At 44.9% G+C, this 27,006-nt stretch overlaps 1 protein-coding gene across 1 annotated transcript in view; it reads right to left on the reverse strand.

Moving 5' to 3' along the window:
• The window catches only part of LOC121003668 (peroxisomal N(1)-acetyl-spermine/spermidine oxidase-like), a 67,988-nt gene that overhangs the window by 29,716 nt on the left and 11,266 nt on the right, over positions 1-27,006 (reverse strand). Inside the window, exons 2-5 of the mRNA XM_040435534.1 lie at positions 19,959-20,442; positions 16,561-16,754; positions 15,441-15,696; positions 7,971-8,083 (exon numbers count right to left, since the gene is read on the reverse strand). Coding sequence (XP_040291468.1) covers positions 7,971-8,083; positions 15,441-15,696; positions 16,561-16,754; positions 19,959-20,442 — 1,047 coding nt within the window. The remainder of the gene's footprint in view (positions 1-7,970; positions 8,084-15,440; positions 15,697-16,560; positions 16,755-19,958; positions 20,443-27,006) is intronic.

The following is a 27,006-nucleotide window of genomic DNA, read 5'->3' on the forward strand; positions in this document are numbered from 1 at the left end:
GTCTTATAGGGCGAAAAATACGGTAAGTATATTAATACATCGGGACATAGATATAAAAATAGTGAAAGTAACTACAGAGAGGGAGGGCTGTTATGTCCTGTTGGACTGTATATTGGAAGGTAGGGCTTGGTTAATAGCAAGTGTGTATATACCGCCACCCTTTAAAATCGACGTCCTATTAAAAATTTAATAATGTTATGGATGCAAGATTAGATAGATGTAAATTGGGGTATATTCAGGGGCCCTGTATGGGATCTAAATTAAAAAATATCACTAAAGAGATGGGATGGATTGACATTTGGAGGGTTATGCACCCTAATTTACGGAAATATTCGTGTTTTTCAAAGACTCACAGGAGCTTATCACGGATCGATTTCGTTTTTACAAATGAGAAAGGCTCACTAGAAATTGTAGGGGTGACATATGGGCAACGGGGAGTTTTGGATCATAATCCAATTAATATAAATATTAAAACACAAAAAATAAAAAAAAGAGGGATGAATATAAATATAGGATGGATAAATATGATGGATATACACAGTAAGATCTTGCGAGAAATAATAGAGTTCTTTGAGATGAACGATGGATCAATGACAGTCAATATAATATGGGAGGCTGCCAAGGCCTTCATTAGAGGGATTATTATAAAATATACAGTAATATACAAGAAAGGAATAAGAGAGAAAAAAACAAAATTGGAAAGCGAGGCAGAAAAAAAATGAAAAAAATGATATCGCAAACCCTACAGAACAAAACTACACCGTTTGGACAGAGAAGGCCTCTGAATTAAAGGATGAATTGCTCTTATTGGCAGAACAGCAAAAAGAAAATTACATAAGGGATAACTATATATATGCACATACTCCTGGGGAAAAATTTGCGGCCTTGGCAGCGACCCAAACAAAAAAGAATAAGTATATCCACTGTATAGTGGATGAAATGGGACATAAAAATATTGAACAAACAGCCAAAATAGAGTTACTCCAAAAATATTTTGCGGACAAATACACTGCTCAAAAAAATAAAGGGAACACAAAAATAACACATCCTAGATCTGAATTAATTAAATATTCTTCTGAAATACTTAGTTCTTTACATAGTTGAATGTGCTGACAACAAAATCACACAATAATAAAAAAAATGGAAATCAAATTTTTCAACCCATGGAGGTCTGGATTTGGAGTCACCCTCAAAATTAAAGTGGAAAAACACACTACAGGCTGGTCCAACTTTGATGTAATGTCCTTAAAACAAGTCAAAATGAGGCTCAGTAGTGTGTGTGGCCTCCACGTGCCTGTATGACCTCCCTACAACGCCTGTGCATGCTCCTGATGAGGTGGCGGACGGTCTCCTGAGGGATCTCCTCCCAGACCTGGACTAAAGCATCTGCCAACTCCTGGACAGTCTGTGGTGCAACGTGACGTTCGTGGATAGAGCGAGACATGATGTCCCAGTTGTGCTCAATTGGATCCAGGTCTGGGGAACGGGCGGGCCAGTCCATAGCATCAATGCCTTCGTCTTGCAGGAACTGCTGACACACTCCAGCCACATGAGGTCTAGCATTGTCTTGCATTAGGAGGAACCCAGGGCCAACAGCACCAGCATATGGTCTCACAAGGGGTCTGAGGATCTCATCTCGGTACCTAATGGCAGTCAGACTACCTCTGGCGAGCACATGGAGGGTTGTGCGGCCCTCCAAAGAAATGCCACCCCACACCATTACTGACCCAATGCCAAACCGGTCATACTGGAGGATGTTGCAGGCAACAGAACGTTCTCCACGGCGTCTCAAGACTGTCACGCCTGTCACATGTGCTCAGTGTGAACCTGCTTTCATCTGTGAAGAGCACAGGGCGCCAGTGGCGAATTTGCCAATATTGGTGTTCTCTGGAAAATGCCAAACGTCCTGCACGGTGTTGGGCTGTAAGCACAACCCCCACCTGTGGACGTCGGGCCCTCATATCACCCTCATGGAGTCTGTTTCTGACCGTTTGAGCAGACACATGCACATTTGTGGCCGGCTGGAGGTCATTTTGCAGGGCTCTGGCAGTGCTCCTCCTGTTCCCCCTTGCACAAAGGCGAAGGTAGCGGTCCTGCTGCTGGGTTGTTGCCCTCCTACGGCCTCCTCCACGTCTCCTGAGGTACTGGCCTGTCTCCTGGTAGCGCCTCCATGCTCTGGACACTACGCTGACAGACACAGCAAACCTTCTTGCCACAGCTCGCATTGATGTGCCATCCTGGATAAGCTGCACTACCTGAGCCACTTGTGTGGGTTGTAGACTCCGTCTCATGCTACCACTAGAGTGAAAGCACCGCCAGCATTCAAAAGTGACCAAAACATCAGCCAGGAAGCATAGGAACTGAGAAGTGATCTGTGGTCACCACCTGCAGAACCACTCCTTTATTGGGGGTGTCTTGCTAATTGCCTATAATTTCCACCTGTTGTCTATCCCATTTGCACAACAGCATGTGAAATTGATTGTCACTCAGTGTTGCTTCCTAAGTGGACAGTTTGATTTCACAGAAGTGTGATTGACTTGGAGTTACATTGTGTTGTTTAAGTGTTCCCTTTATTTTTTTGAGCAGTGTACATTAGTAAGACAAATAAAAATTCTGAGCAAATACAACAGTTTCTGGATGAAATCACTATCTTGAGGTTAACAACAGATCAATGTAAGTCCCTGGAAGCTCCCTTAACCCCTTTAGAAGTGAAGGAGATGTTAAACGGGATAACAAAGAACAAGGCCCCAGGAATAGATGGCATCCCGTTTGAGGTGTATGCTCAATATAAAGAAATATTAATTCCGAAATTGCTTAGAATGTGGGAGCCAGTCTTGATGGATTCATACCGTCCTATCTTATTGATCACCACCGATAATAAAATATTAGCCAAGATTTTGGTAAATAGACTTAGAAGTGTGATTTCGGCGCTTGTTCATGAGGACCAATCGGGATTCAGGTTAGGGAAAACTACCAAAGAGAATATCATGAGATATTTTGTGAACACCCAGTTCGAACCCACAAATTGCGGAGAGCGGTTGATTGTAACTATAGACGCCTCAAAGGCTTTTGATACGATAGAATGGCCCTTTTTGTTTAACACAATAAAGAAAATGGGATTTGGTGATCACTTTGTTACATGGGTAAAGCTATTGTACACTGAAATCTCCGCAAGGGTGATGGAGAACATTCGGGTAGCATACCAATCGGCAGAGGGGTTAGACAGGGATGTCCCCTCTCCCCCCTGCTATTTGCTATAGGTATTGAACCGCTTGCAGACATGATTAGACAGGATTCGGGAATTGTAGGGTTCAGATATGGTACCCATGAGGAAAGAAAATCGCTTTATACGCAGATGACATCATGTTATTTGTGGGTTCACATGGATCACTTAATAGGATATTTCAAGTATTCGAGCGATATGGTAAGCATGCGGGACTCAGTATAAACTGGTCTAAATCAGCGTGTATCCCAATTGACCCTCTGAACAATTTTAGACCGGGATTTTTGGAAATTAAGAAGATTAATGAACCCGTCAAATATTTGGGAATTCAGATTACCCCGGATCCCAATGATTATGTTAGATTAAATGTGATTCCGAAAATCCAGGAAATTAAGAAGAAAATAGAGGTATGGAAAAGACTGTATATGTCGATGGCAGGACGCATTTCACTGGTGAAGATGTGTGTATTACCTGCCTTGAATTATATTCTGCGGAATACACCAGTGATAATCCCCAAAAGATATTTTAAAATAATAGCCAGTGTACTAACTGATTTAATATGGCGAGGAAAAAAAACGAGGATAAAAAAGGTACAGATATTGAGTATCCAGGAGAAGGAGGGTGGACTATCCGTACCAGATTTGGAACTTTATTTTAGTTCAGGGATTATAAAAAATATGATAGCATGGAGTAATACGCAAAGTTACAAGAATATAATAGCAGGGATAAATAAAAGACTGGAGAAAAGTAATATCTTTCAAGTTATGGAAACAGGTATTCTGGCCCAACAGGGATGTAAATATGTACCTTTGATTCTGTTGATGGCTAAAAGTTGGAAGACGGTAAAAGAATTATGGTCCCAAACCGGGTTCTACGTAGACACCATATTATGGGACAATAGTGGCCTCACAGAATTAAAGCTAATTGAACAGAAGACCTGGTGGAAATACGGTATATACAAATTAGGTCAGGTATGGGAGGAGGTGGATATAATACCATATGAAGAGTTAAAAAGGAAATACCAATTGAAAAATTTAGGGTCGAGGTTCTATTATTTACAACTAAAACATGCACTGTATAAGACTATAGGGAAAGGCACACAAATAACTACTTTACCACAGCCTTTGGACAATATTACTAAGTTAATACCCGGCAAGAAATTGGTTTCAAGAATATATCAATGGCTGCCGCATCAAAAGAACAACGGATCGCACCACCTTGTCAGAGGCAGGGTACCGGCAATGTGTTTTTGCCGCTTGTATTTGTAATGTATTAAACGTTAGTTATCATTGGTGGCGCAGTGGCCACAGGCCCTCCCCTCCTCCGCCACCCTGTGCTCTCATTGGTGGCAGTAGCAGCACAGGGGGGAGAGACTGCTTCCTTCTCCCCGTGCTGCTGAGGGAACATGGCCATGTTCTCCGATACTGCGCTGTGCAGTAGCACAGCGTAGTATCGATAAAAGGCAAATCCAACAAAAGTATCGTCTGGGTATCGAAAGTTCGATACCCAAAACAACCCTAATTTAGACCTAATGTCATCAGGCAAGTACGCAGCAGGAACAAGCGTAAGCCAGTTCATTTGGGTTTTTCTTGCTGTAAGACATGGTGGTCCCTTCCTCAGTCACCGAAAGGAACAAAGGCACCTTTATTCACTGTTCAGGAGTGAGAAGATTCCATTCACAGCACAAGCAGAGGGCTTCTTCTGGGGTGTTAGCAACCACTATGGAGATGGAGAGCTCAACTGGGAAGTCTCATCTGTATATTATCTTCTGCTCCCTCAAAGCCTTAGTTCTCACAAAAAAATGCCCTTCTTTGAGCAAGAGTAATTGTAGAAAAATTGGCAATCAGAAGTATGTCCTTAAAGCGGTCTAGTAAGGCCAAGGCATATCTTGAGGTCCCCCATTATCCACAACTTAATATGAAGAAAATGAAATGTATCTTTACAATAACGTCGCAAGGTGCATTAGGAGCAAGAGTTTTTGAGTTTGGTAGGCGAGCCAGGTCAATAGTAAGTTCCACCTGAGAAGCCTCCAGTAAGAGGCATGTAAAGAAGTCAATTAGGAAGTCTACAAAAGTGTCAGGCTTGACTGATTCTAGGATGCCCCTAAATCTCAGATTGTTTCTCCTGGATAGGTCCTCAAGTCTGCCAGTTTCAGTTTAAAAGCCTCCATCTCCTTCTCCATGGAATCCACCAATTCATTGTGTACGGAGGTTATCTCCACAATCTTGGTCTCAATTTGAGAGTTTCGGTCACCCAGTGATGTGACTTCTACATGAGGCTGGCACAATGCTTGTTTAAAATCTGCCTATATTGAAGACATAAGTTCAGCCAATAATATGTGTATTGTAGCTAATAGGATGCTTTACTAAATGAGTGAATGGTCTGAGCGGAGGAGTGTGCACCATGAGCAGGCCTTGCAAAAGACGAAGGAGGGAGTGTGTATATGTTGCAGGTCGTTCTTGGCTGACAATAGGGGAGACAGGTCAAACCCCCCTGGAGACGCAGAAGTAAGAGGCACGGGGATGTACAGTTGCCCCAACTGCCGAGAGGTGGCGTCAGAAGGGCGCTTACCCGCTGGTTATGTCGATCAAGCACAATCAATCAGAGACACGCACGCCATAGACTGCAAAGACCAGCCAGTACCATTTTGCTTGCCAGAGACTGTGGCCGGGAAGGACTTGGTGAGCCGCAACAGACTCATCTTAGATTTCGTCATTGCAGGATACTCTGCAGTCACCAGGTTATGAATGGATGCTTGTTTAAAGAGGACCTTTCACTAGAATAAAACATCTAAACTAACTATACAGACATGGAGAGCGGCGCCCAGGGATCTCCCTGCACTTACTGTTATATCTGGGCGCCGCTCCGTTCGCCCGGTATAGCCTCTGGTATCTTCATAGTTAGGCTCCACCCAGGGGAACCTGCCGGCGTCTCATTCTCCCAGGCTGTAGCGCTGGCCAATCGCAGCGCTCAGCTCATAGCCTGAGAGAAAAAAAAGCCTCTCAGGCTATGAGCTGAGCACTGTGATTGGCCAGCGCTACAGCATGGGAGAATGAGACGCCTGGAGGTTCCCCTGGGTGGAGCCTAACTATGAGGATACCGGAGGCTATACCGGGCGAACGGAGCGGCGCCCAGGTATAAAAGTAAGTGCAGGGAGATCCCTGGGCGCCTCTCTCCATGTCTGTATAGTTAGTTTAGATGTTTTATTCTAGTGAAAGGTCCTCTTTAAGCCAGTTTAAGCTACTGAATTAGCCACAAAGCACCAGAGCTGAAGGACTACACGTCTAGCTGCATGAGCCTGTGATTTGATTAGAATTTTTATATTTCTTTAAAGTTTTTAAAACTTTTTACCTTTTTTTTAAGTCACCCTAGGTGACTATAACAAGTAATTATTAGATTGCCATTTGTATTCTGTAATGGATTTTTATCCACTACAGAATATAGAATTCAATATATTCCAAAGCCGTCCTGCCACCTGCAGGCCATCATTGGAATATACTAGTAAAGGGCCTTGAAGCCTTGTACAAGCTCAGGCCTATTACTACTAAGGAACCCCGATCTCAGCACAGAGGGGTGGAGCATTCCGGGCCGTAAGAGTGCGGCTCCCAGTTGTAGCATTCTCAGAAGCTGTGGTCACATTTGTTCATGGCATCTGAGGCGTTAAATGTCTGCAATCAATGACATTAACCCTGGGTCTCGGCTGTTTGAAACAGAGACCCAGCAGCTATTGACTGATGGCCTTTTGCATTCTTTCACATGTGATACCATTCTCAGATCTCATACATGCGCCATGTGACCTAATTTCCAGCGCCTGCCCAATGATCCCTACTGTAGTGTACTTGGCTTCAGCTGGTTGCGGCGCAGACTTATGTTGGCGAGCTGTCTAGAGAACATTGCCAAGTACACTACAGCGGGAATCAATGGGCAGGCACTGGAAACAAGATCATACAGCGCATGCGCAAGATCTGAGAATGGAATCACGTCTGAAACAATACAGAAGGCCATCAATCATTTGCAAAGGGGTGGGAAGGTGGCACAGCGAGCCTGACTTCAAGACCATAATTTACATACGGCCTGTGAGGGAATAAAAGTTATTTTTCAGTGATCATGCACTTTGGACATCTTAGACAGAAATATCATTAGAAACCTGATGTCAACAATTTTAGACTAATGTGTATGGGTATCTTTACTAGTTCACTAGCATATTTGTATACATGTTCATATGTTAATGTTGGGCAATTGTCCAGGCTTTACCAAGTACAGACCACCACTGGCTGATCAGCTGTTCGGATTTAACTCTGCCAATGAAAGTCAACATTGCAACTACAAGGTTAATGGAGCTGTGTAGTTCTGGAAATGGAGCTACACCCGAACAGCTGATTGGTGGGTGTCAGACCCCCGCCGTTCAGCTTGTGATTGCAAATTATGAGGCTAGACCATGACTTAGTAAAGCCCAGACAACCTCTTTTAGGTAATAAAGAAGATCATTAAAAGTGTATAAGGGAGTTTGCCCATCTGGACCACCACTTTACATCAAACCTTGGTTGGGAATTTAAAAATACCCTATTTGAGCCAGAAAATTCCAGGAAATGCCGGTTAATGTGTCATTTTGCAAAAATTTATGTGCATGCCTCAAATGAATGGAGGTAATGTTAAGTCGCGGAAAATTCAGCAACAAAAACTGCACATTGTGAAGGCATCCTTCACAGACAACCCCTCATTAAGAGATAATAGTATTCTCATTTACCTGTGAATTTTCTGAAAAGATCAGTCATTGCCGATAAAATTTCTTCATCTGTTAATGTTTCCATATATTCAGACTGCTCTCCAGCCATGAATCCACAGAGCACATGCCCCATCCTGCCAGAACAAAACATATCAGAACATTATATTCTACCCATATTTGCCACAAAAATAGAAAAGGTTCAGGTTAGACCATGACAATTCATTTTCCTCCAAACCATCCTTCCTCAACTATAAGACAAGTTACTATTTTGCATTTATGCTGCTCGGTGGGAAGGACTTGTAGTCCATGATCAGGAAGATTTTTCCAAACTTTGAATGCCCAAAAAAAGGCTCACATATATATTTTTTATGTTTAACAGTTGTTGTTTTTTTTTTACTTTTTTTAGGTCCCCAAGTGGACCCCAACCTGCAATCATTAGATTACAATTTGTGTAGAGTAATGGAATTTCTTCCATTAACCTATACATAGATCGATATATTACAATTCACTGCTGCCACCTGCTGGCCTGAATTGCAATATACAGTTAATGAGCTTAGAAGCCTAGTACAGGCTCTGACTCATTACTTTCATGGAACGCCTTCCCCGATGTCCGTCCGGGGAAGGCTTTCCTGCCCAGAAGCCGTGGTCACATCCGAGGACTTAAATGACCTTAGTCCCGGGTGTCTGCTGTGTGAAAAAGCAGGCAACCGGTTGCAATGGCGCTTGCTTCACTCGCAGGCGCCATCTTTAAAGACCCGCCATACTATTACAGCGAATGTAGGGAAGGGGTTAATTGTTCTATTGAGCCCTTACGTTGTAGGAAGGAAGTCATGGTCAAAAATCACAGACATCTTTACCAGGGGTTATGCCATGAGTAATATAAAAAATGAAAAATCAGACATCATAGCGCGCATGGCAGTCTCTTTCTAACAAACTAAGAACTAGCCCTGTACCTGACATGGAGCTAAATATCTGCCCATTCATGCAGCAATTGCTCTGCTGGATTAATTTCACGCTGACAACTCAGGTGGTGTGCACTTTCTGGAGGGGGGGGGGTGTCCTTTCTGCTGAAGCGGGTGGCAGTAGAAGGATGGAATGTCAATCTCAGTGAGCTGGACAGAGAATTTAGAAAAAGGGCAAACAGCAGGTGGCGCTATACAGATAGATTTCAGTGAATAGCTCAGTGGCTATACTAATGTCACGGGGTTCCGAAGGTGCACTCGGTCCCCCATTGCCCGCAGAACTGTTGCTTAGCTTTTGGAATGAGGTTCTGTGTTTGACCTCATTCCCAGGGCGGCTTTACTAGCTGGGTGGCTCCCTGCTCCTAGTCTGCCTTGAGCGCCGAGCTGATCACTCGGTGCTCGACTGGTTGGTCTGTCGGTCATGTGACGCTGGCCACGTCACATGACCCTCACTCCCCACTTTAAATACAGGCAGCCTGCTGGCTACAGGTTGCCTGTTAATTTCTAGGTTCCTGGCTATTTGTTGGACTACTGAATACTTACCTGATCCTGTTCCCTGACCATCCTTGTGCCTGCTCCTCCTGTACTGCGCTTCCGTCCTGGTATTGTGACCTCGGCTCCCACCTGACTACTCTCTTAGGACTCCTCTTGTACTTCTCTGCTCTCCTGGTATTTATGACCCCAGCTTCTCCTGACAATTCTCTGCTTGCTCCATTTGTACTTTGCAGCTTTCCTGGTATTGACTCGGTCCGTTCACGTCCCGTTGTTTGTCTGTCTGTCATCCCTGCACTTACTCCAAGTTAGGGATTGCCGTCCAGTTGTCCCCTGTCATTAGGACTCGTGAGGCAAGTAGGCAGGGCCAGGGGTAAGGGTGGAGCGCAGTGGTCACTTCCCTCCCCCCTGTGTGTGTGTGTACGCGACCGTTACAGATTAACAGGCCCAATAACCACTGTATTATGAATCCTCTGGTGACCCTGACTGACCATGTCTCTAATCTGACGCAGAGGGTGCAGGAGTTAGGGGAAAAACTCAGTTCTTTTGAGTTAGGGCAAGGTTCTTCCACTCCTCAGGCCTCCAGTCTGCATTTTAAGCCCCAGATTAAGCTCCCAGAACCCTTTTCTGGAGACCGGAGGAAGTTTCTCTCTTTTAAGGAGAGTTGCAAACTTTACTTCCGTTTGCGCCCCGTGTCCTCTGGCCCCGAGAGTCAACGCGTGGGCATTATCATTTCCCGATTACAGGGTGATCCCCAGGACTGGGCGTTCTCTTTACCTGCTGGCACCAGTTGTTTATATTCTGTGGAGGGGTTCTTTCAGGCCTTGGGTACCCTCTATGATGAACCAGACAGGGCTCTAGTAGCCGAGACGGCTCTAAAGGCACTGGTTCAGGGCAATTTACCAGCAGAGGATTATTGCACCCAATTCAGAAGGTGGTGTGTCCCCTCAGGATGGAACGAACCTGCCCTGAAGAGCAGTGGCGTTGCTAGGGCTGGTGTCACCCGGTGCGGTAGAAAATGGTGTCACCCCCCCAAAGCAATAATTTTTCAGCCATATATGGGGGTTATGGGGGTGCTACTGCCGTAGGGGGGCATCCGTTAGCTCAGCAGACCCCCTTCAAAGATTAGAGCCCCAGCACCCCCTTTCCCCTCTGCTGGCAGCAGCTCACTTGGGTCAGGTGCACCCCATTTTCGCTGGCTGGCTGACCGAGACACCAAATGCTGTTCAATTTCTTCTGGTGACCGCTTCTTCGTGTGGTCATCGTGTTCTGACCTGTGCGGACGAGTCACGTACGGGACATCCATCAAGCTCCGTCCCTTCACTGAGCCTGCCAAATGACCCAAGCGGTAATGGGGGGTGGGGGGCCTAGTGCCGGAAGCCTATCAGAGGAACAAGGAAGGGACACGCCTCTCCCTCCCCTGCCCACGCCGCAGCACAGCCATCTGTAACGCTGTCCTGAGGACGGCGATACAGATGACTATATGGAGATGAGCGCTTCCACAATGGAAGCGCTCATCTTCCTGTGCGCCATCAGACTGGTGTCACCCCATCACTGGTGTCACCCAGTACGTCCCGCACCCACCGCACCCCCCTCGCAACGCCACTGCTGAAGAGTCAGTTCAGGTCAGGTCTGTCTGATAAATTAAAGGATCTTCTGGTCAGTTATCAACTTCCAGACACCTTAGCGGAGATGATGACCCTTGTTGTCCGACTTGACCGACGAGTTAGAGAGAGACGACAGGAACAACAGTTCTCTTCCCAGATGCTGGTCCAGCCAGAGGCCTATCCCAGAGACAATGCTGAGGTCTCCACCGAGGAACCCATGCAGGTTGGCATGACCCGAGGGAATCTTCGCCGCAGACGTGGAGAATGCTTTTACTGTGGAGATCCTGACCATTGGATCAACCAGTGTCCTAAGAAGGTCCTCTCTGTCAAGTCTCCTAAGACAAGGCAACCTAAAGACCAGGTACACCCTGAATTTTCTAAATGTAAGCTTTCGGTACCCAATACGATTTCTCTGGGAGTAGATAAATGGCCGGGTAAGGCCTTTATTGATTCTGGCTCAGCGGCTAGCTTTATTGACTCTGAGTATGCTGTAAGATTGGGTATTCCTATGTTTGCCTTACCAACTCCTATCCATGTCATGGCTATTGATGCTACTCCTCTTATTGGTGGTACGGTGAGCTTATGTACCTCAGAGATTTCTCTAACCGTGGGTGTGTGCCACTCAGAGAGATGTTCGCTTCTAGTCCTGGAGAACCTCCCTGCTGAGGTGGTACTAGGGTTGCCTTGGCTCCGACTACATAACCCCACTATAGATTGGTCCAATGGGGAGTTGGTGAGATGGGGGCCTAAGTGTGACTCGTGCTTGTCCGTGGTACAGGCTGGGGTCTCAGTAAAGTCTGATACTTTACCCTCTGTTGTTAGAGAATATTCTGATGTATTCTCATCACCAACCCCGGAGGTTCTACCCCCCCCCATAGACCTTATGATTGTACCATAGAGCTAGTAGAGGGGGCCAAGTTTCCTAAAGGACTAATTTATAATCTTTCTATGCCCAAACGCAAGGCCATGGAAGATTATATTAAGGAGAGCCTTGGTAAAGGGCATATTAGACCTTCTGTCTCTCCTATGGGGGCGGGGTTTTTCTTCGTTAAGAAAAAAGATGGTGGTCTTAGGCCATGTATCGATTACCGGAGATTAAATAAAATCACTGTCCAGAATAGATACTCCCTCCCATTGATTCCGGATTTATTTAACCAGGTTCTGGGGGCAACCTGGTTTTCCAAAATTGACCTGAAAGGGGCATACAATCTAATCCGAATCAAGGAGGGAGACGAATGGAAGACGGCGTTCAATACTCTGGTACGACACTTTGAATATCAAGTGATGCCTTTTGGACTCAGCAATGCCCCAGCTGTGTTCCAAAACTTCATGAATGACATTCTTTGGGAGTACTTAGGTAAATTTGTTATTGTCTATCTTGACGACATTTTGATATTCTCTCCTGACTTCGAATCCCATTTGTCTCATGTTAAACAAGTATTAGAGGTGTTGAGGGAGAATCAGCTATCCGCTAAACAAGAGAAATGTGTCTTTGGTGTACATGAGATTCTGTTTCTAGGGCATGTTCTGACTCCTCACGCCTTCAAGATGGATCCTGGTAAGGTACTAGCAATTAAGGAATGGGTAAGACCTTCATCCTTAAAGGCCTTACAACGGTTCTTAGGTTTCGCCAATTACTATCGTAAATTTATTATGAATTTTTCCGTAATTGCCAAACCGTTGACCGACCTTACTAAGAAAGGGGCGGATTTGGAGAATTGGTCTACTGAGGCCATTTCTTCATTTGAAAAATTAAAAAAGGCATTCAGTAGCGCTCCCATTCTGATCCAGCCTGATCAGGAGAAACCTTTTATTGTGGAGGTGGATGCGTCCGAGGACGGCGTAGGAGCAGTCCTTTCACAAGGTCCTGCTAGCCTCACTAATCTGAGACCATGTGCCTTCTTCTCCAGGAAATTCTCTCCCACGGAGAGAAACTACGACATAGGGAATAGGGAGCTGCTGGCCATTAAATGGGCATTTAAGGAGTGGAGGCATTGTCACCGACCATAAAAACCTTATGTTTCTCGAGTCTGCTAAGAGGTTGAATCCCCGTCAAGCCAGATGGGCTCTGTTTTTTACTCGTTTTGATTTTTCCATCACGTTCAGGCCGGGAAGTAAAAATGTGAAGGCGGACGCATTATCTCGGAGCTTCCAGGCTTTTCAACCTACTGAGGTACCACCTGAATCCATCCTACCAGCAAAAATCTTCTTAGCAGCTCTTACCCAGGATATCTCGGCTCGCATTAGGTCTGAACAACATCTGGCACCGGTATCCACCCCAACAGATAAGTTGTTTGTTCCCGTACAATTTCGTCTCCAGCTGTTGGGTGAGTGTCACGATTCTGCCTTTTGTGGACATCCGGGTGTTGAGGGCACTAAGGATCTGGTTTCTAGATCTTATTGGTGGCCCACTCTAACTAGGGATGTCAAGTCCTACATGTCAGCCTGTGAGGTTTGTGCCAGGTCCAAGACACCTAGGACTCGCCCTGCTGGTAACCTACGACCCCTACCCATTCCCAGTAGACCCTGGTCCCATATCTCGATGGACTTTATAACTGACCTACCGCTGGCAGAGGGTAGTGGTTTGGGTAGTGGTCGATAGGTTTAGCAAGATGGTTCATTTCATTCCCCTGTCTAAACTTCCGAATGCTAAAACCCTGGCGTCTATTTTTGTGAGAGAGATTGTTCGTTTACATGGCATCCCGGAAAATATTGTTTCTGACAGGGGTGTGCAGTTTGTGTCCAAATTCTGGAGGGCCTTCTGTCAAAGATGTAAAATTTCATTGTCTTTTTCTTCCGCCTACCATCCTGAGAGTAATGGGCAGACTGAACGCCTTAATCAGTCTGTGGAACAATTCTTGAGGTTGTATGTTGCTGATGACCAGCAATTATGGGTCAAATTCCTTCCGTTGGCTGAATTTGCTTTGAATAACCGTGTCAATTCTTCTGCTGGGGTCTCCCCTTTCTTTTGTAACCATGGTTTTCATCCCCATTTTCATTCTGGGTCGTCCGTCTCCTCCTCTAACCCTGAAGCGGATAAACTCTCCTCCGAACTGTGCACAGTTTGGGCCCGGGTTCAATCGAACCTAGAAAAGGCTCAATGTTCTCAAAAACTCAAGGCCGATAGGAGACGTTCAAGGGGGGTAAACTTTCAGGTTGGGGATAAAGTATGGTTGTCCTCCAAGAATCTATCTCTCAACGTAACTTCTAAAAAATTTGCTCCTCGTTTTATTGGACCATATAAGATCACGGAAGTGATTAACCCGGTATCTTTTAGGTTGGAGCTGCCTGAGTCATTCCACATTCATAATGTGTTCCATAAATCTCTGCTTAAAAAATATTTTGAACCGGTAGTACCATCAAAAGCCTCGCCTCCGCCGGTTCTTGTTAATGATGCTGTCGATTATGTGGTGTCTAAAATAGTGGATGTCAGGAAGGTGCGTAATTCCTTGCAGTACCTGATTCACTGGAAGGGGTATGGACCTGAAGAGAGATCTTGGGTACCTGCCAGGGAGGTTCATGCTCCTAGACTTGTTCGTAAATTTCATTTAGAACACCCTGAAAAGCCATCGCCCGAAGTCTTGGGTCCGGTGGCCCCTCGTAAAAGGAGGGGTACTGTCACGGGGTTCCGAAGGTGCACTCGGTCCCCCATTGCCCGCAGAACTGTTGCTTAGCTTTTGGAATGAGGTTCTGTGTTTGACCTCATTCCCAGGGCGGCTTTACTAGCTGGGTGGCTCCCTGCTCCTAGTCTGCCTTGAGCGCCGAGCTGATCACTCGGTGCTCGACTGGTTGGTCTGTCGGTCATGTGACGCTGGCCACGTCACATGACCCTCACTCCCCACTATAAATACAGGCAGCCTGCTGGCTACAGGTTGCCTGTTAATTTCTAGGTTCCTGGCTATTTGTTGGACTACTGAATACTTACCTGATCCTGTTCCCTGACCATACTTGTGCCTGCTCCTCCTGTACTGCGCTTCCGTCCTGGTATTGTGACCTCGGCTCCCACCTGACTACTCTCTTAGGACTCCTCTTGTACTTCTCTGCTCTCCTGGTATTTATGACCCCGGCTTCTCCTGACAATTCTCTGCTTGCTCCATTTGTACTTTGCAGCTTTCCTGGTATTGACTCGGTCCGTTCACGTCCCGTTGTTTGTCTGTCTGTCATCCCTGCACTTACTCCAAGTTAGGGATTGCCGTCCAGTTGTCCCCTGTCATTAGGACTCGTGAGGCAAGTAGGCAGGGCCAGGGGTAAGGGTGGAGCGCAGTGGTCACTTTCCTCCCCCCTGTGTGTGTGTGTACGCGACCGTTACAACTAAATGTTTAATTACATGCAATTACAAAAGTATTCAGATCCAGGTACTGGTTTGAAAAATGTACAAAATTTTCCTGGGACAACCCCTTTTAAGCCATGTTATTATGTGTCTGACTTACTGTTCAGGTGGCTCCAGGACAACAAATACCGAAAGTTTTTTCATCCAATTCTGCTTCAGGTCTTTCTTTGGTTCAGTAAGAGGAGATTCACCTTCCCACACGATCTGGATCACAGTAGTGTTTGAGTCCCAAAAGGGTTTTTCAAATTCCAACACAATTTTATTATTAGTTCCAAATCCCAAATTCTTAATAGCCTGCATTTTGCTTGGTGGAAGAGGAGGGCTGAAGAACTCCACTGATCGTTTCTTCAGGAATCCTGAAACCATAGGAAACCATCTAAAAGTCATACGCAGAATAAATTAATAACAACCACTTTTTACAGTAAAGATGACCCTGATCGCTGTGAGTCGGGCTAAACCATGGGTAAACTGTAGTATCATATGGTAGACATGAAAGCGAATAGCTCATAATAAGTATCACTATGCAATGAACAGGGCATTTCAAATAAAGTATTCCTGTAAAATACACAAATTAAAAATTGTTAGACATTCTGGTCCACTTTGTCCTGCATTCAGGGTTGGAAAGACTTGCTTAGTAGTTTCCCTGCTTCCTTCTTCCTGTCAGGCTCCATTCACATGTCCGCAATTCCGTTCTGCATTTTGCGGAACGGAATTGCGGACCCATTCATTTCTATGGGGCTGCACGATGTGCGGCCCGGCTCCAGAAAGGCGGACCCACACTTCCGGGTCTGCATTTCCGTTCCCGAAAAAAATAGGACATGTCCTATTCTTGTCCGCAATTGTATCAAAGTGTATCAAAGGAAGCAGGACGTATCTGGATAAAAATGGATGTGTTTAATGAATGTAGATGTATTGTCTTACCTTTCCATCTGTCTCCTATTGACTGCAATGTAAAAACAAATTTTACATTTCTTTACGACAGAAAAGTATGGTATGTACGGGAAATAAACGTACAGAAACAGTGACAAAAGTGTGCACTTTTTAACTATGTTTGCCCAATGACAGTCTATGGATACATCAAGTGTTACCCTTCTATACTTTATTCTGTTTACAAGCATATCCCTGTGACTTACAGCAAAAATGAGATGTGAACAGCCCCTTATATTGTCTAAATATTAGACAGGATTAGTACTAAATCTGCATATTGTATATTCACTTACCTAGAGGAACAGTGACAATGACGTGATCTGCCACAAAGCTGTCACCATCTTCACACTGCACTTGCACAGGATACACATGAGAGTTGCTGCCAGGAAAGGATCCATTCCAGTGAATGCTCTTTACTGCTTTGTTCAGTAATACAGTGCCACTTGGAAGTGGTGCCTTCATGTGGTTCACAAGACTTTCAAATCCTCTAAAAAAGACAATATTATATTCAAAGGTAACACATTAAGAAAATAGAAGTATTACAGTGTATAGTACTCATAGGTTCGATCACTCTTAGGCCTCATGCACACGACCGTATTTTTTTGCGGTCCGCAAAAACGGGTTCCGTTTTGCTGTGATCCGTGACCGTTTTTTCGTCCGTGGGTCTTCCTTGATTTTTGGAGGATCCACGGACATGAAAAAAAAGTAGTTGGTGTCCGCCTGGCCGTGTGGAGCCAAACGGATCCGTCCATAATTACCATGCAAGTCAATGGGGACGGATCCGTTTGACGTTGACACAATATGGTGCAATTTCAAACGGATCCGTCCCCCATTGACTTTCAATGTAAAGTCAGGAGTTAATATACCATAGGATCAGAGTTTTCTCCAATCCGATGGTATATTTTAACTTGAAGCGTCCCCATCACCATGGGAACGCCTCTATGTTAGAATATACCGTCGGATTTGAGTTACATTGTGAAACTCAAATCCGACAGTATATTCTAACACAGAGGCGTTCCCATGGTGATGGGGACGCTTCAGGTTAGAATATACTAAAAGAACTGTGTACATGACTGCCCCCAGCCCCCCCCCTGTAGTTAACACATTGGTGGCCAGTGCGGCCGCCCCCCCCTCCCTCCCCTGTAGTTAACTCATTGGTGGCCAGTGGGCCCCCCTCCCTCCCCTGTAGTTAACTCATTGGTGGCCAGTGCGGCCGGCCCCCCTCCCTCCCCTGTAGTTAACTCATTGGTGGCCAGTGCGGCCGGCCCCCCTCCCTCCCCTGTAGTTAACTCGTTGGTGGCCAGTGGGCCCCTCCTCCCTCCCCTGTAGTTAACTCGTTGGTGGCCAGTGGGCCTTCTCCCCTCCCTCCCCCTCCTAATTAAAATCTCCCCCCTATCATTGGTGGCAGCGGAGTGTACCGATCGGAGTCCCAGTTTAATCGCTGGGGCTCCGATCGGCCTGTCACTTACCAGTAGGAGGAGCTCCCGGCCGGACGCAGACATCGCAGCTCACAGGTAAGTATAATGGTTCTACAAATTGCTAAGTAACCATGGCAACCGGGACTGCAGTAGCGTCCTGGTTGCCATGGTTACCCTTTGGAGCCCCAGCAATTAAACTGGGACTCCGATCTGTACACTCCGCTGCCACCAATGATAGGGGGGGGGAGATTTTAATTAGGAGGGGGAGGGAGGGGGGCCCACTGGCCACCAACGAGTTAACTACAGGGGAGGGAGGGGGGGGGGGCAGCGGATCTTCGGATCCGTCTGTATAAAAACTAACCTACGGCCACGGATCACAATCTTGTGTGCATCCGTGTTCTTTCACGGACCCATTGACTTGAATGGGTCCGTGAACCGTTGTCCGTCAAAAAAATAGGACAGGTCATATTTTTTGGACGGACAGGAAACACGGATCACAGTCTCGGCTGCAAAACGGTGCATTTTCCGATTTTTCCACGCACCCATTGAAAGTCAATGGGTCCGCGAAAAAAAACGGAAAACGGCACAACGTCCACGGTTGCACACAACGGTCGTGTGCATGAGGCCTTAGGGGACTAAAACATCTTAAAACTAGTTGAATAGTTTTTTTTTTAAATATTAAAAACAAAATTCAAAGACCATTTTTCTCATTTTACATATATAAAAAATTGAATTAGAAAACGATGATCTGTCTCCCGAAATGGTATAAAAAAAACCTACAGACTGGCTTGTAGTAAACGAGCCCCTACACGGCTATGGGTACTTTCACACTAGCGGCAAGGAACTCCGGCAGGCTGTTCCGGCGGGTGAACAGCCTGTCGGATCCGTGCTGCCGCTAGTGCACGCGTGCTCCAGGACTACCGCTCCGGCCCCATTGACTAGAATGGGGGCGGGCCGGAGTTCCGAGGGCAGCAAGGCAAACCTGCCGAGAGGCAGCCGGAATAAAACTACGACATGTTGTAGTTGAGAGTCTCTGTTACTAGGGTCGGGTCTTGCCTAACAAAATGCAACGGACTGCAAGTTAGGTGGAAGTGAGACACCTAGTGGCCATAACTTTACAGCTTTTTTCAGGTGAATGCAGGCACATTTTTTTATGAAATGATTTAGAAATTTGCTATTCACACCATTCTCTATAAAGTGAAATGAAATTGTGAGAAAGTAGAGTGACTCTTTGAGAAGACCTGAAACCTCTCCTGACATGTTTGTTTTAGCAATTACTTGAATCTCCATGGTATTAATAAATCCGGATCATCTATTCTTATGACTCTGTTTTGTGCCACTCGTTTATTATTCCTGTTAGAAGTTATAAATGAATTAATAGCAGTTTGCAATGAAGATCCTGATGGGTGTTACCAGTTGAGAGTGTGTCTTTGGACAGTCTGTCACTATCCAATTGGTGATGTCAGACTGTGTAGGGACACCCACACACAACTGCTAGCACCCATCTGGACCGTCATTGCAGACTGCTAGTTGTTCATTTATAATTCTATCAGATATAGTAAAGGAATAGCACAACACAGAGTCATAAGCACAGATGCTCCAACGTTGTAATAATAAAGGGAATGCAAGTAGATACTTAAACAGCTATGTCAGTAGAGGTTACAGGTTCACTTTAACAAAAAACATAAATTTGGTATCTCCATAATCATACTTACATGCAAAATAATGTTGATATTCAACTTTACTGCCCCTCCAAATTTTTCAAATGTAAAAAAAGTTACGTTTTTTAAAATTCTAAGGCTAGTTTCACACCGGAATTCACTGCCGGATGCAGACGGAGTGCCCTCTGGCACCGTTAAGTATAATTAAGTATTAACCCTCTTAAACCAAGCATATTGCCTGGTAGGGATGATCCTGCTGACTAAAAACATACCTTTCATTAGATAATTGGTTGAACCATTAAGAAGACAATTTACTTTTACATATGCAAATGAGAGCTTAAGTGCACAGAAAGGCAGCCCCTCAATGCACCTAAAGTTCTCTGCTCTGACACACTGGGCACTCCCCATCCCCATGACTGACAGGGCCAGGTGCCGAAACTATAAAGCTGCATCTACTGTGTACTTGACTAAGAAGGTTACTGCAGCGCTGCTCCTATTCCCTTGAAGAAGTCTGATGCCTAATTTTGATAGGACCACCACCTATATAATACTTTCCGTAAATGGCATACCCCTTTATTCAAGCAGGATGTTTTTTTTTTTTTGTTAACTTACTTAGGAAAGGTGCAATCAAGTCCTGGAAGCATTGTGTATTCCCCAAAAGGGCAGAGTGCCACCTGGTCCATACTATGGGCTGCAGTTACACAGCATTCTATATTGAGCAACCCCCTCAAGATAGCCATATTCATTTCAACTTGTTCTCTGTCCCATTCTTGTGAGCTGTGGACAATCTTTTCTCTGATAAATTTTCCCACACTACCTTCAGGATCACAATCACCATTGGTGAAATTGTGTGTTTGTGCCAGCCATGTGTTATACAACTCTGTAACGTTGGTCATCACTTCTGGGTCGATCTTTCTTCCTGAACTACTGTATGCAACTGGGATGGAAGGGGGATGGCCATCTGAGTTAATTTTTTGATTCTCCTCAAGCAAGGCATCTGGTCCTAAAAGGCCAAACTGAGATGCCAGCTGGAAGACTGGGTTGCCCGGAGACGGTCCATGAATCCATTGTGCGCCAATTTCAACCAGGCCTTTTGCTACAAGAGAAAAAAAACACAGTTGTAAGGCAACTGATTATTTTCCAGTTAAACCATCACTATTGTTTCACAATTTTACTGGACACCTGTCCTTTCAGTTCTCTTTAGGGATTTGAACCAATACATTCTATATAGAAGGCAGAACACTTACCATTATGCTATAGCCCTACCATGTTGAGAATAGTGGTTTTGCTTAAAAAGCTAATACATATTACTGGTTTCTTCAAAGGCATATATTGAGCCTGTGAAGAAACCAGTAATATGTATTAGGTTTCTAAGTATAGAAAACCACTATTCTAAACATGGTAGGGCTATAGTTCTGTCCGTCAAGAGGAAGTGGGAGGGTGCAGAGCACAGGGGCTTTACAAAAGCAGTGCTTCAGCCCTGCACCCTGATTTGCATATTAATTAAAACACAGCTCTGCAGCTGTTTAAACGGTTTCTGTAATGAGAAAAAACATTATGCAGCTGACTGACATTAGCGATGTGCTAATGTCAGCAGTACATAACAGTATGTTTTATAACTCCCTGCCTGCCGCCGTTCTCTTAAAATAAAGGAGTTTAAAATATGCTAACGAGCCTCTATGTGCTATTAGGACGTTGCTTAAGCACCTAGAGGCTCGGTCTACGCATCCTTTGGCACGCCCAGGTCCAGTTGAATGACTTTTGAGTTCTCCTCAGTGTCCCGTAAATCCCACGCCTGCGCCGAAGGAAGGAAGCCGGCAGCATGAGCGTGTCCTTCACTCACTGCGTCTGATACTAAAAGGAACAGCAAACGAAAAGTATCATTTTAACCACTTAACTGTTTTGCCCGAATCCAACTCGGACAGTGGGAAAAGTAGCTAACTGGAGGTTAACAGCTAAAAACATGCAACTGGTCTTATTTGAAAGCTGACATTCCAGACTTTCATACAAAATCACTTGGCTAAAGTCCAAGTAACAGAGAAGAAATCACAGTTAGAAATCGAGTCGGGAATAATTGCAGGTAAAACCTCTGTTTAATGTCACTTTCAGCTGCATTCACAGCATCACGATTTCTATCAGTGATATCTTTTCCTGAACATATTGCTATCATTCTAGTATCCAGCTCTCAAACAAGACCAGTTGCATGTTTCTAGCTGCTACCATTCAAGAGATATCACCATCTAAAAAAGCCCTCCCCCCTCCAGTTAGCTACCAGCAGGAGCTGGATTGGGGCAAAACAGTTAGGTGGTTAATTAGCATAAGCAGCCCTACCAGTCAGTATGCCTGGTTTGTTAGGGTTGATCATACTTTAAAGCATATATAAACTTTACGTTCTTGAGCTCTCTCTGATCCCATCCCCTGCACTTGGCAGCCCTAAGACCACCAGTGATCAAAGCAGGCATGATGATGTTTTCACTGCTTGGCCCTATCAATCTAAGTGGAAAGGGCGAAGCAGCTGCAGAGAGAGCAGAGCCTCTAGGTGTAATGGAAATGCTCCCTGCTGTTCCTAGAGGCTAATTTGCATATATAAAACATCATGTTTCTCAGCAATGTGGGCACATATGAACATGGGACCAACACAGATGTCTTCATCTGCCAAGTGCACACGCTACAGGTCAGCCAGTTTCATAGGTACTAATCTGCTGACAGAGGGGTAAACCGGGCTCAAACATAATCTGCTATATACTATGGACTGTGCATGCCAAAGAGCATGCACAGTTCACAGCTAGCTCAGGACAAGCTTGGAAGATAGGGTTGACAGCCTCTACTATCCTTCTATGAACTACACACTACACAGATGCTTTTGGACATGGCAGCCCCCAGTATAGCAATTTGTTTTAAAGAAAAAAAAAAACTTTTTTTTTTTTAAACCCAGTCATTTATTAAAATAAAAGACAATAGAAAAGTGACACATTCCCTTTAATACAAAACAGGACACCTAATACTTCTGCACCTTGTAGACATGCAGAGCAAATGGATTCATATTCAGCACCGACTGCCCATAGGAAATATGATCTATAAATCTGATTTATGGTTTCAAACAGGTTTTATACCATCATCCTTAAGGCTCATGCACACGACCGCATCGGTCTTGCTGGTTGCAAAACACGAATCCCAGTCGAGTGTGTGCTTCCATTTATTTCACACTCCTCTTGAAATGTCCTATCCTTTTGTGGGGCCACATGGTGTGCTGTCTGCATCTTTTCCATCTCCATTGAAATTAATCGGTCCGCATCCGATCCGCAAAAAATGACGGCTGTGTGCATGAGCTCTTAGATTCAGGGTTCTGAACATCTGAGTAAATTATTAGTAGGTAATTGGGGGCGGGGGGGAGAACCTGGAATACTAATATAGCCGATTGTCCTGTAGTTCCCCCACTATGGTAGATGGGGGAAACTCAGGCTTCCAGAGTTCACAGGATCTGGCATTGCCAGATTCTACTATTCATCTCCAGATCCCCATTGACTATAATGGGATCCAGCTGATTTCTGGCATAAATGGCGGGTTTTACCCGCAGAATGCAGCGTTTTGTGCCTGGCCGACAGCCAGCACTTAAAGGGGTTTTCCCATCTCAGACAATGGGGGCATATCGCCAGGATATGCCCCCATTGTCTAATAGGTACGGGTCCCACCGCTGGGACCCGCACCTACGAGAACGAAGCGGGGAGTGCTGTGGCTGGAGGACCCTGGATTTTCGCATGTGCGGCCCATGCTCCCATTCATTTCTATGGGGCAGACGGCAATAGCCGAGCCAGCGCTCGGCTATTTTCGGCGGCCCCATAGAAATGAATGGAGGGCGTCTGTGCATGCGCAGTGCACCCTCCGTTCATCTCCCGGCTCCGTTCTCATTGTAGGTTCAGGTCCCAGCGGTGGTACCGGCACCTATCAGACAATGGGGGCATATCCTAGCGATATGCCCCAATTGTTTGAGATGGGAAAACCCCTTTTAAAGGGGTTTTCCAGGCTTTTAATATTGATGACCTATCCTCAGGATAGGTCATCAATATCAGATCAGCAGGGGTCCGACACCTGGCACTCCTGCCTATCAGCTGTATGAGGAGATGGCGCGCCCAGTGCAAGCATGTCGTCTCCTGTCTCTTTTCCTGCTCGCCGCTATGTTGACAGCGAGCTAGAAGAGAGACAGGAGATGGCACGCGGCATAGCGCGTGCTTTCTCATCATTCAGCTGATCGGACCCCTACTGATCTGATATTCATGTCCTTTCCTGAAGATAGGTCATCAATATTAAAAGCCTGGAAAACCCCTTTAACAGTGTAGCCTTTGCACAAAGTCCATTTGTTGTTCTTTGAATGTAAGAGAAATCTCACACTTTGTACTATCCAAGAAACCCCTCCTCGCACTGCTGAGCACACACAAAGTTGTATAGCCTTTGCCCTATAAATTAACCCTTTTTATGACCAGTGACATACAGCCGTGTCAGCTGTTCATGACAATATCCCTCTACTTTTCTTTGTCAGTCAAAATGCCGAGAAAAGTGTTAAAATGGAATCACTTACTGAAAGTTTAAAATGCACAAAGTATTATGGTGGCTCACCCGACTGTTATCACGTAATTGGTGCTCAATGTCTGATTCACCCAATCAGTATATTAACCACCTCAGCCCCCAGTGCTTAAACACCCTGAAAGACCAGGCCACTTTTTACACTTCTGACCTACACTACTTTCACCGTTTATTGCTCGGTCATGCAACTTTCCACCCAAATGAATTTTACCTCCTTTTCTTCTCACTAATAGAGCTTTCATTTGGTGGTATTTCATTGCTGCTGACATTTTTACTTTTTTTGTTATTAATCGAAATTTAACGATTATTTTGCAAAAAAATGACATTTTTCACTTTCAGTTGTAAAATTTTGCAAAAAAAAACGATCCATATAGAAATTTTGCTCTAAATTTATAGTTCTACATGTCTTTGATAAAAAAAAAATGTTTGGGTAAAAAAAAAATGGTTTGGGTAAAAGTTATAGCGTTTACAAACTATGGTACAAAAATGTGAATTTCCGCTTTTTGAAGCAGCTCTGACTTTCTGAGCACCTGTCATGTTTCCTGAGGTTCTACAATGGCCAGACAGTACAAACACCCCACAAATGACCCCATTTCGCAAAGTACACACCCTAAGGTATTCGCTGATGGGCATAGTGAGTTCATAGAACTTTTTATTTTTTGTCACAAGTTAGCGGAAAATGATGATTTTTTTTTTTCTTTTCTTACAAAGTCTCATATTCCACTAACTTGTGACAAAAAATAAAAACTTCTATGAACTCACTATGCCCATCACGAAATACCTTGGGGTCTCTTCTTTCCAAAATGGGGTCACTTGTGCGGTAGTTATACTGCCCTGGCATTCTAGGGGCCCAAATGTGTGGTAAGGAGTTTGAAATCAAATTCTGTAAAAAATGACCTGTGAAATCCGAAAGGTGCTCTTTGGAATATGGGCCCCTTTGCCCACCTAGGCTGCAAAAAAGTGTCACACATCTGGTATCTCCGTACTCAGGAGAAGTTGGGGAATGTGTTTTGGGGTGTCTTTTTACATATACCCATGCTGGGTGAGATAAATATCTTGGTCAAATGCCAACTTTGTATAAAAAAATGGGAAAAGTTGTCTTTTGCCAAGATATTTCTCTCACCCAGCATGGGTATATGTAAAATGACACCCCAAAACACATTCCCCAACTTCTCCTGAGTACGGAGATACCAGATGTGTGACACTTTTTTGCAGCCTAGGTGGGCAAAGGGGCCCATATTCCAAAGAGCTCCTTTCGGATTTCACAGGTCATTTTTTACAGAATTTGATTTCAAACTCCTTACCACACATTTGGGCCCCTAGAATGCCAGGGCAGTATAACTACCCCACAAGTGACCCCATTTTGGAAAGAAGAGACCCCAAGGTATTCGCTGATGGGCATAGTGAGTTCATGGAAGTTTTTATTTTTTGTCACAAGTTAGTGGAATATGAGACTTTGTATGAAAAAAAAAAAAAAAAAAAATCAGCATTTTCCACTAACTTGTGACAAAAAATAAAAAATTCTAGGAACTCGCCATGCCCCTCACGGAATACCTTGGGGTGTCTTCTTTCCAAAATGGGGTCACTTGTGGGGTAGTTATACTGCCCTGGCATTTTCCAGGGGCCCTAATGTGTGGTAAGTAGGTAAATGACCTGTGAAATCCTAAAGGTGCTCTTTGGAATATGGGCCCCTTTGCCCACCTAGGCTGCAAAAAAGTGTCACACATGTGGTATCGCCGTATTCAGGAGAAGGTGGGGAATGTGTTTTGGGGTGTCATTTTACATATACCCTTGCTGGGTGAGAGAAATATCTTCACAAAAGACAACTTTTCCCATTTTTTTATACAAAGTTGGCATTTGACCAAGATATTTCTCTCACCCAGCATGGGTATATGTAAAATGACACCCCAAAACACATTCCCCAACTTCTCCTGAGTACGGCGATACCAGATGTGTGACACTTTTTTGCAGCCTAGATGCGCAAAGCTGCCCAAATTCCTTTTAGGAGGGCATTTTTAGACATTTGGATACCAGACTTCTTCTCACGCTTTGGGGCCCCTAGAATGCCAGGGCAGTATAAATACCCCACATGTGACCCCATTTTGGAAAGAAGACACCCCAAGGTATTCAATGAGGGGCATGGCGAGTTCATAGAAATTTTTTTTTTTTGGCACAAGTTAGCGGAAATTGATATTTTTAATTTTTTTCTCACAAAGTCTCCCTTTCCGCTAACTTGGGACAAAAATTTCAATCTTTCATGGACTCAATATGCCCCTCACGGAATACCTGGGGGTGTCTTCTTTCCGAAATGGGGTCACATGTGGGGTATTTATACTGCCCTGGCATTCTAGGGGCCCTAAAGCGTGAGAAGAAGTCTGGAATATAAATGTCTAAAAAATTTTACGCATTTGGATTCCGTGAGGGGTATGGTGAGTTCATGTGAGATTTTATTTTTTGACACAAGTTAGTGGAATATGAGACTTTGTAAGAAAAAAAATAAATAATTCTGCTAACTTGGGCCAAAAAAATGTCTGAATGGAGCCTTACAGAGGGTGATCAATGACAGGGGGGTGATCAATGACAGGGGGGGGTGATCAATGACAGGGGGGGTGATCAATGACAGGGGGGTGATCAGGGAGTCTATATGGGGTGATAACCACAGTCATTGATCACGCCCGTGTAAGGCTTCATTCAGACGTCCGTATGCGTTTTGCGGATCCGATCCATCTATCAGTGCATCCGTAAAAATCATGCGGACATCTGAATGGAGCTTTACAGGGGGGTAATCAATGACAGGGGGGTGATCAGGGAGTCTATATGGGGTGATAACCACAGTCATTGATCATGCCCCTGTAAGGCTTCATTCAGACGTCCGGATGCGTTTTGCGGATCCGATCCATCTATCAGTGCATCCGTAAAAATCATGCGGACATCTGAATGGAGCTTTACAGGGGGGTAATCAATGACAGGGGGGTAATCAATGACAGGGGGGTGATCAGGGAGTCTATATGGGGTGATAACCACAGTCATTGATCATGCCCCTGTAAGGCTTCATTCAGACGTCCGGATGCGTTTTGCG

Source organism: Bufo bufo, chromosome 6 (assembly GCF_905171765.1).
Source record: "Bufo bufo chromosome 6, aBufBuf1.1, whole genome shotgun sequence".
In the NCBI taxonomy this organism is placed as follows: Eukaryota; Metazoa; Chordata; class Amphibia; order Anura; family Bufonidae; genus Bufo; species Bufo bufo.